This window comes from Microcaecilia unicolor, chromosome 4, assembly GCF_901765095.1.
Source record: "Microcaecilia unicolor chromosome 4, aMicUni1.1, whole genome shotgun sequence".
Classification (NCBI taxonomy): Eukaryota; Metazoa; Chordata; class Amphibia; order Gymnophiona; family Siphonopidae; genus Microcaecilia; species Microcaecilia unicolor.
The window spans coordinates 219,567,059-219,585,401 of NC_044034.1; the positions used below are offsets into that span (position 1 = coordinate 219,567,059).

The 18,343-nt window shown below is 41.2% G+C and overlaps 1 protein-coding gene across 1 annotated transcript in view; it reads left to right on the forward strand.

The window, feature by feature from the left end:
• The window catches only part of AP2A2 (adaptor related protein complex 2 subunit alpha 2), a 279,757-nt gene extending 262,287 nt beyond the window's left edge, over positions 1 to 17,470 (forward strand). The window contains 5 exon segments of the mRNA XM_030201248.1: positions 590 to 713; positions 2,496 to 2,612; positions 4,045 to 4,114; positions 4,629 to 4,763; positions 17,266 to 17,470. Of these exon segments, the coding sequence (XP_030057108.1) occupies positions 590 to 713; positions 2,496 to 2,612; positions 4,045 to 4,114; positions 4,629 to 4,763; positions 17,266 to 17,343 (524 nt within the window). The 3' untranslated portion in view covers positions 17,344 to 17,470.
• Positions 17,471 to 18,343: the final 873 nt, after the last annotated feature.

Consider the following 18,343-nt stretch of genomic DNA (forward strand, 5'->3'; position numbering starts at 1 on the left):
ACTTTTTTTTGTTTTTCTACTGGGATAACACCAGCTGGCTCAGCTTGCCCCTGCATCACCCCCTCCCCCCCTTAACTTACCTGTATTTTTGTGGTCCCTCTCTGTATTCCAAGTCTTTCTTTGTAACTCATATGTAATCAGATACTGTGCATGCCTTTAGTTTAATGTGTTAAATAGTAGAGAGGGTGAGACTGTCCCAAACTATTTTTTCCAGAGTTTTTGATTTTAAAATAACCATTTTAGCTGCTGTTGAACGCAAATTGCTGTCAAATGCAAATCTGAGCTTAAAACAGGGAATGTCTGGATGGTGGATATATCTGGGCATACTTCATGGTTTCTTGTAAAGCCTGTCACTAAGCACACATCTTGTAGTGTATTAGTTTCCTCAGTAGTTTCAGAATTTTTTGTAGCGTTAAACCAATCGTATCCCTAAGCTGAAGTATGACAATGATGTGTGTGAGGCTTTATATGGTGCAGATGTATATGTATAGTTGAGGACAATGTTGAATATAATGGGATAACATTTGTAAAAGTCTTCCTGTTCTTGCATGCACATTGAGTACAAGATATTTCCTTAATTACCTTCCACATCTGAACCTGCAGACCAAACCAGTGGATCCCACTGTGGATGGGGGTGCTCAGGTACAGCAGGTTGTGAACATTGAATGTATAACCGATTTTGTAGAAGCCCCAGTCCTAAATATCCAATTCAGGTAAATCTTTTTTGTTTTTCTAATCTTTTATGTAATTTATTTTCTTTATAAAAGTGTACTGATGATGAAGTAACAAATTTAGCAAGGAAATTTCTTGGAAAATTGGTTGTCAATAACTCGTCTTTCCTTATAATTTCCTCTAACATCGTACCTATACATTGTCTAGCATTCTTAAAAATTAAAATAAAAGCAAATTCACTTGAGCATTCCTTTAATTTTTTTTCACTTTTTCTAAGTTGTAACCTTAGCCACAGAATTACTAACTTATATAAAAAAAATGTACCCAAATAGACTGGTATAGCTTGCTGATTTGTATACTGGTTAGCCTGTTTCCCCTAGAGAGAAGCATATAGTGCCAGGATTTGGACTAAGGTTATCTGTCTATCATTCTATAGGCATGAAAAAAAGGGAGGTTATGTAACTGCACATTAGTAAAGCTGGCTAGAGCGATAAATATGCCATATTTAGGAATTTCTTGAACTGAAAAGTAGAGCTCATATCTTCTTCCTCTCTTTTTCTCTCTTTTGTTAGCATTGGGTTATATACTCCTTTTGTGAGTTGGAGTATCTAGAACCTACATTTCCCAAAGAAACACACAGGAAAATGTGCAGAAAGATTTTTCTAAAAAGTATTAACTCTATTCATAGAAAAACAAATAACCAAACCCACATTACATAAGAAAATGAGAAAAACACAGGGAAATATCCCACAAGAAAACAAGATAGATAAATTTTTTTATGACTCCAGTATTACCAACCTAGCCTATGAAGTCTCACTAAGATCTTGTGGAAACTTCTCAATGTGAAGATTCATAGAAAAAAAATATTGAGTTCCTTGATATGACACAGGGAAATGCAGGAATAAGCAGCCCATGAAATGCAGTATATCAAACATTTGAGTAACAGACTATAAATTTGGGAGGGTTAGTTCTTCAAACACTTTTTCATTAATCTGTTCCCTTACCTTCAGTAAGGTTGCAGAGCTTCCCCCTCCCTCTTTATTAATTTTTCACTTTTTGGAGTGTGCAATTGATTGTACTGTAGAAGTCCTTGAGATTGGAAGTCACTTGCAGTCTAATGTCAAATACAGCAAAAAGGCTGTTATCGGACATTTCACCAACTGGCATCTTGCAGCACATCTGCTTTTTTTTTTTTTGTTATGCCTGAAACATTTTTGAAATATGTTGAGCAGTTGCCACCTTACTCTGCTCAAGTCTCAAATCTGCAAGCAGGCAACCATCTACATGTTGCTTCAAATGTTTATATTAAGAATCAAGGCATTTCAATATAATTGATGTTGGATATTGTTAGTGACAAACTAAGATGAATATGAAAAGTGTTCATGGGAGAGGCAGGAGTAGGTAGAATAAAAGAAATAAAGGAGGTAGAGTGGGGGGGGGGGGCAGGGTTTGAAGGGGGAATATATTGCAGAATTAACCCGTACAGCCTATACTTCATACTGGTTATCTGCGAGTTTTGTCCGTTCAAGCTTCCAGATCCATTGAATAAGCCTCTATTGGGACTAAAGTACTATGAATCTACCTTTGAAACCTACTGAGTCCCATCCCCTTCTCTCCTGCCACAGTCTAGCTTAGCTATTGCAGATTCAGAGCAGCTCCTTCTGCAACCTGGAGCTAACTGGCATTATGAGTTGGGGCTGTGTATGTAACCTTTGCAGTATCCTGAGCCCTCAGTGGCCTAAGGAGATAATTTCATTACTCAAATCTAGATCTCCTGTGTACCAGTTTTTTTCTGCCTCTTTTTTTTTTTCCTGTCATTACAGATATGGAGGAACCTTCCAGAACATCTCTGTAAAGCTGCCCATTACCCTGAATAAGTTTTTCCAGCCAACAGAAATGTCTGGCCAGGACTTCTTCCAGCGCTGGAAGCAGCTCAGCAGGTACGTAGTTTGTTCTTAATGTGCATGCAAATAACTTGGTATTAGTCTTCCAGAATTGAAGAGCATAAGAAGTGCTATGCTTCAGATCAGTGGTCCAGCAAGCTCTGCATCCTGTCTTTTAATGATGACCAATCCAGGTCTATTAGATATACTTCAGCAAATCCTAGTTTCACTCTGAACTGGTGATTCCTGGGTTTACATGGCTAATAATTGCTATTATTCATCCTCATTATCTTTTTTTTTTTTTTCATATTACTAGCTTTGACCACATACTCTGGCAAAAATATTCCACAGCCTAGTTAAATATTGACTGAAATAATGCTTTCTTAAATTTGTTTTAGCAAATTTCAGTGTGTCTAGTCCTAGTACTGTTTGAAAGGGTTCATAATCATTCCCTATTAGTAATAATCTATAAACCTCTATTGGATTTCCTCTGTCAACATCTTCTCTAATCTGAAAAGCCCTAACCTGTTTAGCTTTCTACCCCCTGTATCATTTTGATGCCAACATTTCTGTAAGCTGAAGAGCCCTAACCTATTTAGCTTTCTACCCTCTGTATCATTTTTGTTGTCCCCTTCTGTAGCTTTTTCTAGTTATGCTATGTGTGTATTGAGATGGAATGACCAGGACTGCACATGATACTCTATGTGCACAATGTGGAATGAAACAGACACAACATGTTTTATTCTCCACTCCTTTCCAAACAATTCCTAACATCTTGTTTTTTTGACTGCCACCACACACTGATGGTAAGGGTTTCTTTTCTCCCTAGATTGCAACAGACATTCTATGTAACAGATTTTATAGCCTACCAGTTATTCTAAGATCTGTATTAGGTCTCAGCACTCTGAAAATGGATCATTGTTTTTGTATCTGTAGTTGATTATTTTTTTCTCTCTGTTATAATTTAATGTGGACTTGTATAAAATTTAATCTGTCATTCAGATGTCCAGGTGCCTAGTCTAGCAAAATCCCTCTGCAGTTCCTCATTCTTGTTTTTTTTTTAACTACTTAAATTTTTTTGTCATGTTTAAATTTGATCACTAATTTATTTCCCTTTCCAGATGATTAATAAATGTTAAATACTGCTTCCAGTGAGCACTATTTGTCTCTCCATTGGGAAAGCTGACCATTTAGTCCTACTCTTTGTTTCCTACTGTATCTTATAGGTTAGTGTACAATAGTCCATTGTCTCTTAAATCCCACAGTACCTCAGGAAGTCTCACACGAAGGACTTTATCAAAATCCAGATCACTATATCAACTGGCTTACCCTATTCACATGCTTTTTTTTCACACATGCAAAAATTCTAACATTTTAGTAAAGCATGACCTCTCTTCATGTCCTCCCTTCCTTATCAAGCCGTGTTTATCCATATGCACAGTAATTACGTTCTGACTACTGATTTGCTGCTTTTCTTTGTTTTATGCAGTCCACAGCAGGAAGTACAGAAAATCTTTAAGGCAAAGCATGCAATGGATTCGGAGGTTACAAAGGCAAAGGTAAGAATGATGCTATTTTGACACAAGCCAGGATCTATGTGACTTTTATTAAGTGGATTTTGTAGTTTTGAAATGTGGCCAGAAATGTAACTATTGACCGGTACATGATGTATTTGGATTACATTATTTTTAACTTGTTACAGGTATTACCTAACATTTCTGAAAACAGATGGCTCAACTCAGACTGTTGGCTCTAAAATACTCAAATACTAACAGACTTTAAAGACTCACAACTTGTTACAGATCACAATTGTAAACATAAATTCAACTTTCTTTCCCTTTCTATCTCTTGCAATACTTTGACACCTGTTTAAAATAATATCATGGTTCTCTCATCTTCTTACAGTAAGAACCCTTTTGCAAAACTTTTCTCTTTTATAGAATAACATCTCTAGAAAACAATGTCATTGTATACACACTAAGCTGCCTTTCAGGTTTTATATGGTAAAGTTTGGGCATGTAGGGCAGTGGGAGAAAAATGCCCATTTAAATGTGTATGTTTTGTTTTGGGTAGATCATTGGCTTTGGTGTTGCCCTTCTTGAAGAAGTAGATCCCAACCCATCAAATTTTGTGGGAGCTGGAATTATACACACACAATCTTCCCAGGCTGGATGTCTGTTGCGTCTTGAGCCCAACATACAAGCACAGGTAGGTGACGCTATATATCAGAATCTAGCCAAGTGTCAGTGTTTCTTTCCCATGCTTTCACTCCAGTGTCTGTTGCTCTTTTGCTGTTCCTGTGGTGGAGTGTTTATTACCCATCCTCTACTCCCTTTTGATTGGGCTTTTCTTTTAAAAGCAGTTTCTTTCCTCTTTATAAGCTGTACTATTCATCTGCTTATAATTGCCTTTCAAAAATGTCATATCTCGCTTTGGATTGATACATCCTAATAAACATTAACAAATAGCACTATGCTTTACTAATCTACATTTAGATCTCTGCCTGTGGCACTGCAGATACAGTCCTCCCCAGTTTACTGTAACAAGCCATGAGCAGATTTCTGCAGCAGTAGTTAAATTGTGTTATATTTGTAAACTTGTCATTTAACATGTATAGAAAAGCCAAAATTTTCAGGCATTTGGCTTGTTTAAAGTTCATTCTTAGAGGACTGACTGGATAGCAAGACGTCACGGTTGAATATCATCCATCGGAGCCCACACAGATAAGCTTCGCCTGTTTAATAAAGCCTCCAAGAAGCTTTTGAAAGTCACTACAGTGCATGCTTCTGTCTGCCCCACTATATAGTGTGAGACCTCATTTTTGTTTTTTGTGGAGCTGCTAAAACATATCTATTCTCTTTCGCTTACTCTCTCCCTCCCCACACCCTTCCCCCCCCCCCCCCCCCCCCCCAAAAAAAAAAAAATTCCTTATTAGTGCTTTTGGCTTTACTTTAAGCTTTCTTTTGCCATCAACTCCTTTTACTCCCATTTTTGGGTTCTTGGCAACCCAACTAGAACTGACTTTTCAAAATGAAACCATTTTGATTTTGCAGTGGATGTCTGTGACATGAAGGTACAAGGAGAAACCTTTCCTATCTAGGTGGAAATGGTCATTCAGATGTTGTATTACCTCCCCCTCCCCCAAATTGTACTACACTGTATAGCCCCTTTCTCCCATCACTTAGTGACATGCCCTTTCCTCCATTAGAATAATTCAGTAACACTTCCAGTTTGTGTGTGTAATATGAATGGCAGAAGCGTAGCCAGGTTGAGGGTGCTGGGGTAGCGGAGAACGGACTGCTGATGGCTCCGATGCCACACACACTAACTTAGATCAGTTGCTTATCTCTTGCTTAACTATACAAAGAATTTGTCTTGAGTTTAGCTAACCATCAAATTATCCCATCCGACTCTGCACCATGCATCTTGTTCCCAACATATATCTGCTCTTGGTCCTTCAGCTATATGGTAAGCCATATTGTAGAAAATCTTTAGCATCATATCTGTTGAGTGTTCTAATGCGTGTTTATTAGGTGTATCATTAGTATCATGAAAACACTGTATTATCTCTGGTATTTGAATTCCAGTGCTGTTAAATGTGTACATTTTTGATACTGTTTCAAGGTAGTTCTATTATTAGGATTCAATTTACTGTTTTTAAGTTTACCTCATTTATTATATTTGTTTATTCTTGGTTGTTTTAGCATTATTGTGCTGTTAACAAAATTTGTAAGTTTTATGTTAAACTGTACCTGCTTTACACCACCTTGGGTGAATCTCTCATAAAGGCGGTTAATAAATCCCAATAAATATTTTAAATGCAACAGATCGTTTGAAAAATAGGTGCTGTAGGAAAGTCCGTTTGGGGAAGCAGTCACGCCTCTGGCGACCCCCCCCCCCCCCCCCCCTTAGCTACCCCCCTGATGAATGGATAACTACTCATCTTTCTGATCATAGGTAGCTATGGAAGGTAGTGAAATGAGATTTTTCCAAGGATGAGTAGGGCATGTATTACTGCGTGTGGGTGATGTAACTAACAGAGCCACAGTACAGATGCTGCCCAGCATTTTACAGTTTAAAGCTTTTGGCAGCACTGACTACACATGCTTTCCTGCCTGTCAGTCGGATGGGACCAGCAGTTGTCATCTTTCTACAAGAGCGTCTGTGCTCTCAGCCAGGTTTTTCTTATGCAGCCTTCCCTGTTTTCAGCTTTGTGTCCTCATGTGAATAGTTAGGGCCCCTTTTTTGTTTTGTGTTCCATTTATATATAAACAGGGTGGAGTCGATCCAGAGGGCATCTACAAAATTGGTAAGCAGTCTCTGTCATAAAACATATGGAGTCAGGCTTATGAACATCAACATGTATACGCTGGAAGAGAAGAGGATATGATGGAGATGTGTAAATACCTCAGTGGCATCAATGTATAGGAGGAGAACCTTTTTCAAATGAAGGAAAACCCTGGAATGAGAGGGCATATGAAGAAGAGAGGAAATAGGAGTCTAAGAAAATACTCCTTCACGGAAAGGGTGGTGGATGCGTGGAATGGCCTCCCAGTGGAGGTAGTGGAGAAGAAGACTGTTAGAACTTAAGGAAGCGTGAGGCATGTGGGAATCCCTTAGGTAAAGGAGGAGTTAGTGGTTCCTGAGGAAGGGCAGACTGGCTGGGCCATTTGGCCTTTATTTTCCATCATGTTTCTGTGTTTTTATGTTTTAGTTCTTTTAGTATTTTTTTTCAGCCTTTTTATGTTTTTCTTTGATTTTTAGGCCTGAGCTCCCTTACCCGGACACTTTTTTTTTTTTTTTGGGTTAAGATCTTTGTTGTTGCTTCAGCTATTTTTCCACTGATGTCTTTAAAAAAAAAAAAAAAAACTAAGAAGTGTCCTTGGTGTAGCAAGATTGTCTGGCTGACCCTTGCAACTGATGCTTGCCATGCCTAGACCTGACCATAAGGCGTCTAATTGTAAATTCTGCTCTCACATGTGGAAAAGAATCCAAGAGAGTTGAGGCCCTGTGCAAGAGAATTTTGGCACATCTGATTTAGAGGCATCGGTATCTATGGCTCCCAGAGCTATGTCAGATGCTGGGGATGCTCCTGTACTGAGGTGGTCTGCTCCTGCCTCAACATTGGGCATTGATGGTACCCATCTGGATCGAGCATTCTTGGACCCAACACCAAGCACATGCTAGAATTTGATGACATCCTGGTCTGTACCGAAGGATCCTAATGTCTGGCGTCGAGTGGATGTGAAGTAATACTGATATTTGTTTTTCTTGAAGCATAGTGCCAGGAGCTCCAGGGCACTGGCCTCGTTGACACTGAGAGGGGTGCACTCCCTCTGTGGAATGGATGTCGCTGCAACAGCCTCCTCTGAGCCCGGGACCAGATCTCTGATTCAGTGCATCTTGGATTGGCTCTATGCTGAGGCATCAAGGATGCCAATGTCAGCCATGAAGCCACCCAAGCCAGTCTTGGAGGCTCAAGCCCTATCAGTCAGCCATTCATGCATGTCCTGTCAGGTGTCAGAACAAGTGCCAGCTGAGCCACTGCTCCTTTCCAGCCCATTGGGGAGGAAGGCCCCCCCTCCCCAGTGTCCAGGAGAAGACCCGTCCCTCAGTACTTCCGTCCAGAGTCTGGCCATGAGTTCAGTGGTCCGAAGCAGGCACAGACTTGGCCTACTTGTGAAGAGTTCTTGCTGTCTGATATGGATTGCGCTTGGGTGTCTGATGTGAAACCAACGGATTCTCTCAGAGTTGGCGATCCTTGTTCTGTCCTCGGACCCCTCCCCAGCTCAGGAAAAGTGTTTCCTGCAAAGGAATTCTCCTTTGTCACTTTTCTAAAGTAAATTAGATGTCCTCAACCACCAATTTAGATGGTTGGATCTGAGCCCAGGACTGAGATGTTGGATGCTGTCAACTATGATTCCCCTCTTACGGAGGCTGTCTACGGTGCCCATGCACAGAATCCTTAAGGCAGCTCAGATGAAGAATTGGGAGATCCCTCTGTGCAGCCCATACCTATGTACAGTGTCCAGAAGACTCTCAGATCAATAAACAGCAGCTTCCTCACCATTCTATGGTGGTCAACTCCTCCCTAAAAAGGGCCAGATGCTCCAGGACTCACAACTGCAGGGCTCTATGCTGATTTCATGTATGCAGTCCTTCCAGCTCTACATGAGCTTCCACTTGGAATTTGGTACAGTGTGGCAGAATTTTCAGACTCTGCATCCAGAGCAGGCTGCAGAACTCAGCCAGTTAATAGCCAAGCAGAAGGAGTGTTGAAAGTACATTGCATGGGCAGCCTGTGATGCTTATGCTGTGGCGTCCAGAATCTCTGCCTTAGGTATTGACATGTGCAAACTCACCTGGGTGCATGTTTCAGACCTAGAACCAATTATTCAGCAGACGCTTGTGGATATGATATAACGCTGGCCACATTTTTGGGAAGATTAAACAGACCGTGCAGGTCTATCTGCCGACATCTACTGTATTGCTATGTCCCCTGCCAAGGAGACAGTATTTCAGGGGGACAAGGTGGAAAAGGACCTTAAGAAATATGCTGACACCATAAAGCCTGTGTGTTGACCCATCCTTCTGAGGTCTCCACTTCTCAGAGGTATTCAGGTGGTGGTCAGAAAGGAACCTACTACTCTCCAAGGCCTAAGTTCATTTCATTCATTCCCCCACCCCCAGCAGTCCCAGGGTTCTCACTCCCACCCTCAACAGCAGCAGACTCAGAAGCCCAATCAGCTCCCCCAGTCAAAGCAAGGGGAGAGCATAGCTACCATAAGTGATTGTCCCAGATGGCCTACCAGTCTGGGGAGGGGTACAAATTCTTACTGAGCAAGGTGGCTCTTATAACCTCAGACTAGTTCTCAAAATAGTTTGGGGAGAGGGGTGTTACACTCCTCATTGGCAAGAACTCCCTCCAGATTGCCCACCAAGAGCATCACAGTTCAGCTCTCAATACTCACAGATAAACTTCTCTCTTTTACAGACCCATAAAGTCAAGCCCATACCACCAAGGAAAGAAGGGAAGGAATTCTATTTCAAGTACTTTTTGTGCCCAAAAAGATTGGGGGGAGGTTAGTCCCATCCAGCAAACCTCTCTGGACTTAAAGGATTTTTACACCTACATATAGCTATGTCCCAGATACAAGATGTATCTCAGATTTTGCATAGGGAAACTTCATTACCAGTATCACATCCTGCCTTTTGGCCCCGCATCCAATCTAGCTCTTCACAAAATGCCTTGCAGTAGCTGCACAGACTGGGAGTGTATACGTTTCGCTACCTAGATAATTGGCTAATCAAGAACTCATTGCAGAAGGATGCTCAACCAATGCAGAGAACCGTTCTGGTGTTGGGGTTACTAGAGTTCCCCTATGTCTACTTCAGCAATTGAAATTCATTGCCCTGCTAGACATGGTTCAGGCATGAACTTTTTTTCTGGCTTCCAGGGTGGATACGATGGTAAAATGTCACCCATCTGGTTTGACAGAGCCATTAGTCTCAGCTTGGCAGATGTTGAAGTTGCTAGGCCACATTTCAAGCCAATGGCACCCCTCCATTTTTGGCTCGATCCTAACTTCTCAGTAGTGTCAGGCCACTGGGAACCTAACATATGTCAGCTGTCATTCCAGAGCTCACAGAGTCACTCCTTTGGAACATTCAGCACAGTTTGATCATGGGACTTCAATTTGAAAATCCTCCTGCGCCACAAGAAGCTGACAATGAATGTGGGAGCTCTTGTAGGTGGGCCTCATAGGGCCACTGATCTACTCAGGAGACAACTTCACCAGTCTTCAAGAGCTGTGGGCCATGTGGAATGCGCTAAAGGGTTTAAGAGAATGGATAATGTACCAAATTGTTTTCATTCACAGAATCGTGTTGTGATGTACTATGTCAATAAGCAGGGAGGTGCAGTATCATACTTGTGTCAGGAAGCAGTCGAAATGTGGCAGTGTCTCAGGGCCATATACCTGGTGGGGAAAAACAGCCTGGCAGACCCTGAGCATGTGTAATGCAACCACATGAGTGGTCTCAACATGCCAGGCAACATCCCAAGTGCGGGCACCCCCTCAGTGGATCTCTTCACAACTCATCTCAACAACAAAGTCCCTCAGTTCTGCTCCAGACTGGGATCACACGGCAGGCTAGCATCTGATGCCTTTCTCCTCAATTGGGGGAAGGGCCTTCTGTACATGTATCCTCCCATACCTAGTGTAGAGAAGAATATCATGCAGGACTGGGGAGCCATGATACTCATTGCACCCTACTTGCTGAGGCAGAAGTGGTTCCCTCTGCTTCTAGAATTGGCCTCAGAAGATTCATGGAGACTGGACTGTGTTCTCACCCTTATCACCCAGAGTGAGAGGTCTGTTATACACACCAGTCTCCAATCCCTAGCCTTCACAGCTTAGATGTTAGCTTAGATCTTGGCATCTTTCAACTGCATGAGGGTGTCTCCCAGGTCCTGGTTCTTTTAAGAGGTCATATAATTTTAACTGGAAGAGGTTTGCTATCTGGTGAGAGGGCAAGGCCTTGAATCCTTTTTCCTGCCCTATCCAAACACTGCTTTGAATACCTCCTACACATTTGAATCTGGCCTGAAAACCAACTTGATAAGGGTTCACCTCTGTGCAGTTGGCACTTACATTCTCATGTGGAAGGTAAGCTCATCTCTGTATAGCCTTCAGATGTTTGCTTCATGAGAAATTTGCTTTTGACAGTTCCCCCCCCCCCTCAACCCCCCCTCAACCCTCCAGCAGGGACCTCAATATCATCCTCACCCAGATGATGAAAGTTCTTTTAGAGCCACAGCGCCACCAGAAGTTCTTGACCTGGAAGGATTTGGTTTTGGTGGCAGTCACTTTGGCACACAGCAAGCTTTGGGCCCTAGTAGCTGATATATACAAGATTTCATCACAATAGGATGTGTGCGGAGAACAACTAAGTTCCTTCTTAAGGTGATATCAGAATTCCATCTAAACCTGTCGATTATTCTGCCAATATTCATCCCAAAACCTCATGCCCATCCTGGGAAAAGCACACTGCACATCTTGGACTGCAAGCGAGCCCTGGCCTTCTATCTGCTGCAGGCTACAGCCCATAGACAGTCCACTCAGCTTTTTGTTTCTTTTGACCCAGTCAGGATGAGGGCAGCCATTAGTAAATGCACTTTATCTAACTGGATAGCAGACTACATTTCCTTCACTTATGCCCAGGCTGGGCTAACTCTAGAGGGTCATGTCATGGCTCAATGTCAGAGCCATGGCTGTGTTGGTAGCCCACTTGAGATCAGCCTCCATTGAGGAGAATTCGGTCAGGCAGTTTTGCTGGATTTGTCAAGGTCTAGAATCCAACTCCACTCTCCTAGGCCTGTTTTATTCCAGGCTGCACCTTCCCAACAAATTTTTGTTTTAGTATAGTTAATTGGTTCCTAATTGGTCGTGCCTGTTGGCCTTTTGTTTTTGGTGAGCCTAGTAGGTAGGAGTTTACCACATGTGGTAATATGCATGTCATGCTTGTCCTCAGAGAAAGTGAAGTTACCTGTAGCAGGTGTTCTAAGACAGCAGGACATGCATTACCACATATCTTCCCACCTATCGTTAGGAGTTGTATTTTCTAAGCTTTTGGAAGTCAACTGCTGGTCCTGTACAACTGAGACAGGCAGGAAGGCATTCGCGCACATAAGCAGTCAGGGCAGCCAAAAGCTTCTAGAAGCTTTAGAAGGCAGCATCCACACTGGGGCTCTCAGTGACATCACCCACTTATGTAATATAAATTCTGCTGTCTTCAAACACCTGTTACAGATGAGTAACTTTGCTTTCTGGAGATGGCAGTTCTCATCCATTGCTTGGCGTTAGGGTCCATTTATTCCAAATAGCCTGCGGCTGGGCTGCCAAATAGTAGCTGTACATAAGTATTGCCACACTCGGACAGACCAAAGTCCATCAAATCCAGCATCGTGTTTTCAACAGTGGCCAATCCAGGTCACAAATACCTGGCAAGATCCCAAAAAAGATCAATACATTTTATGCAGTTATCCCAGAAATAAGCAGTGGCTTTTTCCCAAGTCATTTTAACAATGGTCTATGGACTTTTCCTTTACGAAGCCGTCCAAACCTTTTTAAACCCCGCTAAGCTAACCGCCTTTACGACATTCTGTCAGTCTAATCAATTTCTTTGCTACCACCACCATAGGGAAGTGTCTGTAAAAGAGATAGTAACTAGGAGGAACACCTTCAGTCTCCACCTTGACCAACCAAGACAGGTTATAATGTGTCCATTTTTCCAGCTCACTCACCACAGATTTCACAACAGTTCATAATTAAGCTTCTCCAAATCCACCCTCTTTGAGAGAATAATCTGTACTTAGATCAGGCACTATTTTTGTCCAGAAAAATTGTCTGGACTCCAACCAAATTGGTCTCAGGGTGATTAACATTCAGTGTTCCTTACTCTATCATTAATTTTGATCCCAATACATCACCAAACTGATCTAGCTCCCTGAGTACAACAGGTAGTTATTGTGATTTGATTGAGACTCGGTCTTATCAGGAAAAGGAGAAACTTGGTAATCCTTCTAAGAATGTAAGGAAAGCCATACTGGGTCAGACCAATGGCCTACCTAGCCCAGTATCCTATTTCCAGTAGTGGCCAATCCAGGTTACAAATACCTGGCAGAAACCCAGTTAGTAGCCACATTGCATGCTACAAATCCCAGGGCAAGCAGTGACATCACCCATATCCATCTCAATAATAGACTATGGACTTTTCCTCCAGGAACTTGTCCAAACCTTTTGTAAACCCAGATACGCAAACCACTGTTACCACATTCTCTAGCAGTGAGTTCCAGAACTTAACTATTGAGTGAAAATATTTCCTCCTATTTGTTTTAAAAGTACTCCATGTAATTTCATAGTGTCCCCTGGTCTTTGTACTCTTTGAAAGAGTGAAAAATTAATTCACTTCTATCTGTTCTACACCACTTGATTTTATAGACCTTAATCATATCCCCCCTCAGCTCTTTTCCAAACTGAAGGGCCCTAACCGCTTTAGCCTTTCTTCATAGGGATCCTCAGGAGCTTAGCAGAGATTGGATGGCAGAGGCGGGGCTGGTGGTTGGGAGGCGGGGTTAGTGCTGGGCAGACTTATACGGTCTGTGCCCTGAAAAAGACAGATACAAATCAAGGGGCTGGTGGTTGGGAGGCGGGGCTAGTGCTGGGCAGTCTTATATGGTCTGTGCCCTGAAAATGACAGATACAAATCAAGGGGCTGGTGGTTGGGAGGCGGGGCTAGTGCTGGGTAGACTTATACGGTCTGTGCCCTGAAAAAGACATACAAATCAAGGTAAGGTATACACAAAAAGTAGCACATATGAGTTATCTTGTTGGGCAGATGGATGGACCGTGCAGGTCTTTTTCTACCGTCATCTACTATGTTTCATCCCTTTTATCATTTTGGTCCGCTCTTCTTTGAGCCTTTTCTAATCTTTTTTTGTTTTGTTTGTTTATATGGTGACCAGGATTGAACACAATACTCAAGGTGAGGTCACACCATGGACCAATAGAGGCATTATAATAATCTTGGTCTTATTTTTGTATCCCTTTCCTAATAATTCCTAGCATCTGTTTGCTTTTTTGGCTGCCAACACACACCGGGCAGAAGATTTCAGTGTATTGTCTACAATGACACCTAGATCTTTTTTTCTTGACTCTAAGGTGGGCCCTATCATCATGTTTGAGTTCTTTCAGTACCCTAGGATGCATGCCATCCAGTCCAAGTGATTTACTGGTTTTTGAATTTGTCAATTTCTCAGTATGTCTTCCAGGTTCACAGAGAAGCAGGATACTGGGCTAGATGGACCACTGGTCTGGCCCAGTGTGGCTATTCTTAAGTGCTTATGTAACATTTTGGACCCTTGGAGCTTCCTTCTCCACTGTCATTTCTACTGCTGCTTGTCACCACTGTGGCTTCCCTGCCTCTGCCATCTTAAGTGCACCATGTTCTGCTAAACAAGGGCACAAGTAGGTGAAATCCTTAAGATCCACTGTTCTATACTTTGCTTCCAATCATGGCACTTTCTGCTCCTTTCTACCCTGGAGAACCTTTACGCCTACATGCCTTGATGCTCACAAAACACAAGTTCTTCAACAAAACAAATGGTTCCTGGATCAGAAAACTCTACAGAATGCTTTTAGGTTTTAGAAGCTCCTCAAATAGACCTTCATTAGCAACAAAAATGCAAAGATATATTCTTCATTATTTTCATCTGAGATTGGAAGGCAATGGATGTCGTATCCCCTGCTGTTTTGTTCTTATCCTCTATCCCAATAAGCACAAGTTTCAACAGACCAAGCAACATGATTCCCATAGCACTCCTACACTTTGAAGTGGTAAAGGTTTTCCATCTAGTGTTTCACAAATAGCTATGATCTTATTCACTATCCACTTGCAACCATCTTGCGCTGCTTATCACTATTATCAGGGACCTTGAACCTCCTGCATCGGAGTACATATCTTGACCCAGTCATCCTATTAAACTCCAGTTGATATGCTTTTGATTTCCCAATGTCCAAATCATTTTTAAGCTTATTAAAGGCTTATTCATATCAAGCTACAATTGTGGAAGCTGCTTATCCTTTGGTACCTTAATATATACAGCTCAATTTGGCGAACATTTCTGAGCAGTGTACAATAACAGAATAAAACAAGTAGAAAAAAAGAAAACTCCATTTTATAAAAGGAAAGGGTACACATGAAGCATATCATCTGGAAAAGTACTCCTTGTAGCTGGGTTTGTTGCATATGAATCAGTTTTCATCATTACATAGTGGTTCCTCAAACAATAGTATTTCCTACAAAGCAAAGCTCTCTGGATCCTGGACTATAAAATGGGCTTCGACTTACTACCTCCAAAGAACTGAATCTATTAGAATATATACACCTATTAATCTTTTAAAACCTCAAAATTGCATTCCCATCACCAAATGAACTTTAGCAAATTGTCTAGCATCCTGCATCCACTTATGTTTAGAACAAATTGGTGCTTCTGTAACCAGTAAAAATTTCATCAGATAAGGGCCATTATAACAGGGATCTCTTAAGATCTGCTTTACTGTATACTGTTTGTAAAGTATCAACCGGGTCCTTCACCTCATGCTGCTATTTGGACAAGTCCACAGTGTAGTGCATTGATTGAGCTGTGCTAGCTAGTCTGATTTTGCAACTCTTACACTGTTTTTTTGTTTTGGGTTTTTTTTTGGGGGGGGGGGGGCGATACTCCTGGAAAATTGTGCATACAGATTTCAGGGATGCTTATCTCTATGTACTGTTTTCCAGGAGCATCCTGAACTCAATCCTGTTTGTTGACAGTGTATTTTTTTCTCACCTGTAACAGATATTTTCTGTAGACAGAAGGATCATTCATGTTCACAGTCTCTCCCACCTTCCTGAGAACTGCATTCTTAAACAATAGAATGAGCTGAGAACACTCTGTGGCAAAAGGACCATTCTGCTTAGAATTTTGCCCTTTGTTCTGAGCTCTGGGTAAGCTGTTCCATCCTGGTGATGCGTGATGTCACCTTCTCATGTGCCTGATCAATCCTTCTGTCTACAGGAAACATCTTTTACAGGTGAACTATAGTGCTATCCCAAGGAAATTAAGAGAAAAGCAATAGTTGGAAGATTGTGGAGACTCTTAGAAAGTTGAATTGCTTGAAACTTATGGCTTAATCTCGGTACCTTCAGTAAAGGCAGCAAACCAGCAGACTGATAGTAAAAGGGATCCAATTTTTTTATTCACCACATACGCTGAAACAGATGAAAAATAAAACGCCCGACACAGCCATGTTTCACCCTCTCAAGGGCTGCGTCTGGGCCTGTATTAAAAACCAGGTTTGATCCAATTGTGTCACCTATTGGTTAATAACTCATTCCTGTGTATTGGTAGTCTTTATCTGTTTCAGCGTGTATGTGGTGAATAAAATTGAATCCTTTTTATTATCGATCTGCTGGTTTGCTGCCAATATTCAGAATGCATACAGCTGACATCCTGGAAACACTTCTACTTCCAAGTAATGTTGCCACCCATCTTTTTCTTTTGATTTTTTTTTTGTACACATTCCCTTATTACAGTGTCTCCCAAATCTGCCTGCCAATCAGGTTTTCAGGATATCCTCAATGAATATTCATGAAAAAGTTACCTGCACTTCAACTGCATGCCAAGCAGTCATGAATATTCATTGTGGATAGCCTGAAAACCTGACAGGCTGGGGGTTCCCCTAGGACAGGTTTGGAAACCACTGCCATATTATCTATTTACTTTGCATTTTATTGGCAATTGTAACAACCAAAGAATGAATCAATTTATCTTAACATTTTTCCATCTCTTGTCTTTTTATTAAAATGGTATGTGGTGGTATTTGAAAGCAGCTGCTCCTTATTATCTAGTACAGCAAAACTCATTTACTAATGTTAGCCAATAATTGAATTATCTAACATTAGTAAATGAGTAAACTTAGGGGTACTTGAGGTTCATAAACAAAGCTTCATCCAGTGGAAGGCTAGAACCTAGAGACAGACATTGAACATGTTCCAGGATTTGGGTAGTGCTGCCATCAAATGTCTTATTTAATCACGTTATTGCTTGTAGTTTTAATTGCAGACCATACAATTTCTTGTCTTGTTAATGTTTGTTCTCTTTCAGATGTATCGACTCACACTACGGGCAAGTAAAGAAAATGTATCTGAGAGATTATGCAATCTGCTCTCAGAACAATTTTAATTACAAGAAAAAGCAGAAGTCAGTCTCTTTATTTTTGTGTGTATTTCCATCCATCCCTTTATCTCCATTTTTGGTGTCTTTGTTATTCCTACTGAAAATAAACATGCCTTGTATAAGGAGGTGGGAATATGTAGTGTTCACATCCATCCCTCTCTCTCTATCTCTTACCTTACATAGGGGGTATCCAGTTTTCCTATCTTGAATTTAAAAGAACATGAGTGGGGATTGTCAGTTTTAACCATGTGCAGTGCAGTCAAGTTACCTGTCCTTACTAAAGAAATTGTCATGTTTTTCTTTAAAGTTATATCAAGATGAATCATTGTATAATAAGACCTTTACCAACAATTTATTCCTTTCAATTTATACTGTACAGGAGTCAAACCAAGGTCCTCCATGTGGCATTACTGCCACTGTGCCTGTGCCACTTCTCCCAACAGCTTTGTATCTGTTCAAGTATAACTCAGAAAAATGTCATTCAATATGCTTAAAGCCAAAATATAGCTGATATTGTTTTCTAAAATGCACGTTTTCCCCATTCTTGCTGTCTCAATATATTACTTGCCTCAGTAACATGATCCACTTCTGCAGTCGTCAGACCTGCCATGGTACTCATAGGTATTACTGAGAAATACTAATGGCAGTAACAAGTAACTATTGTGAATAAGTAGTCCTGCTGTACTGCTTAGTGGACTGACGTTCTTTACAGACTTTTTTTGGGAGGTTAGAGGAAGGGGTAGAAGAATATACATTGTTATATGGAAAGCTGTCAAGTATGTGTGTGATAAGTGATTGTGAATGGTGTAATGAGCATGTGACCCACACATCATAGATTGATCAAGCACTAGATTATATGTTTACAACATGTTACCTCAGAAAGATACTTAAAATGATGAATGAGAGGGGGAGATTGAATATTGGAGTTTTAATTTTTAATGTTTTTGCTGAGTTAGGATACATTTTTGCCTTTGTGGCTTTTACTAAGTATGCCTTTTTCTTAACC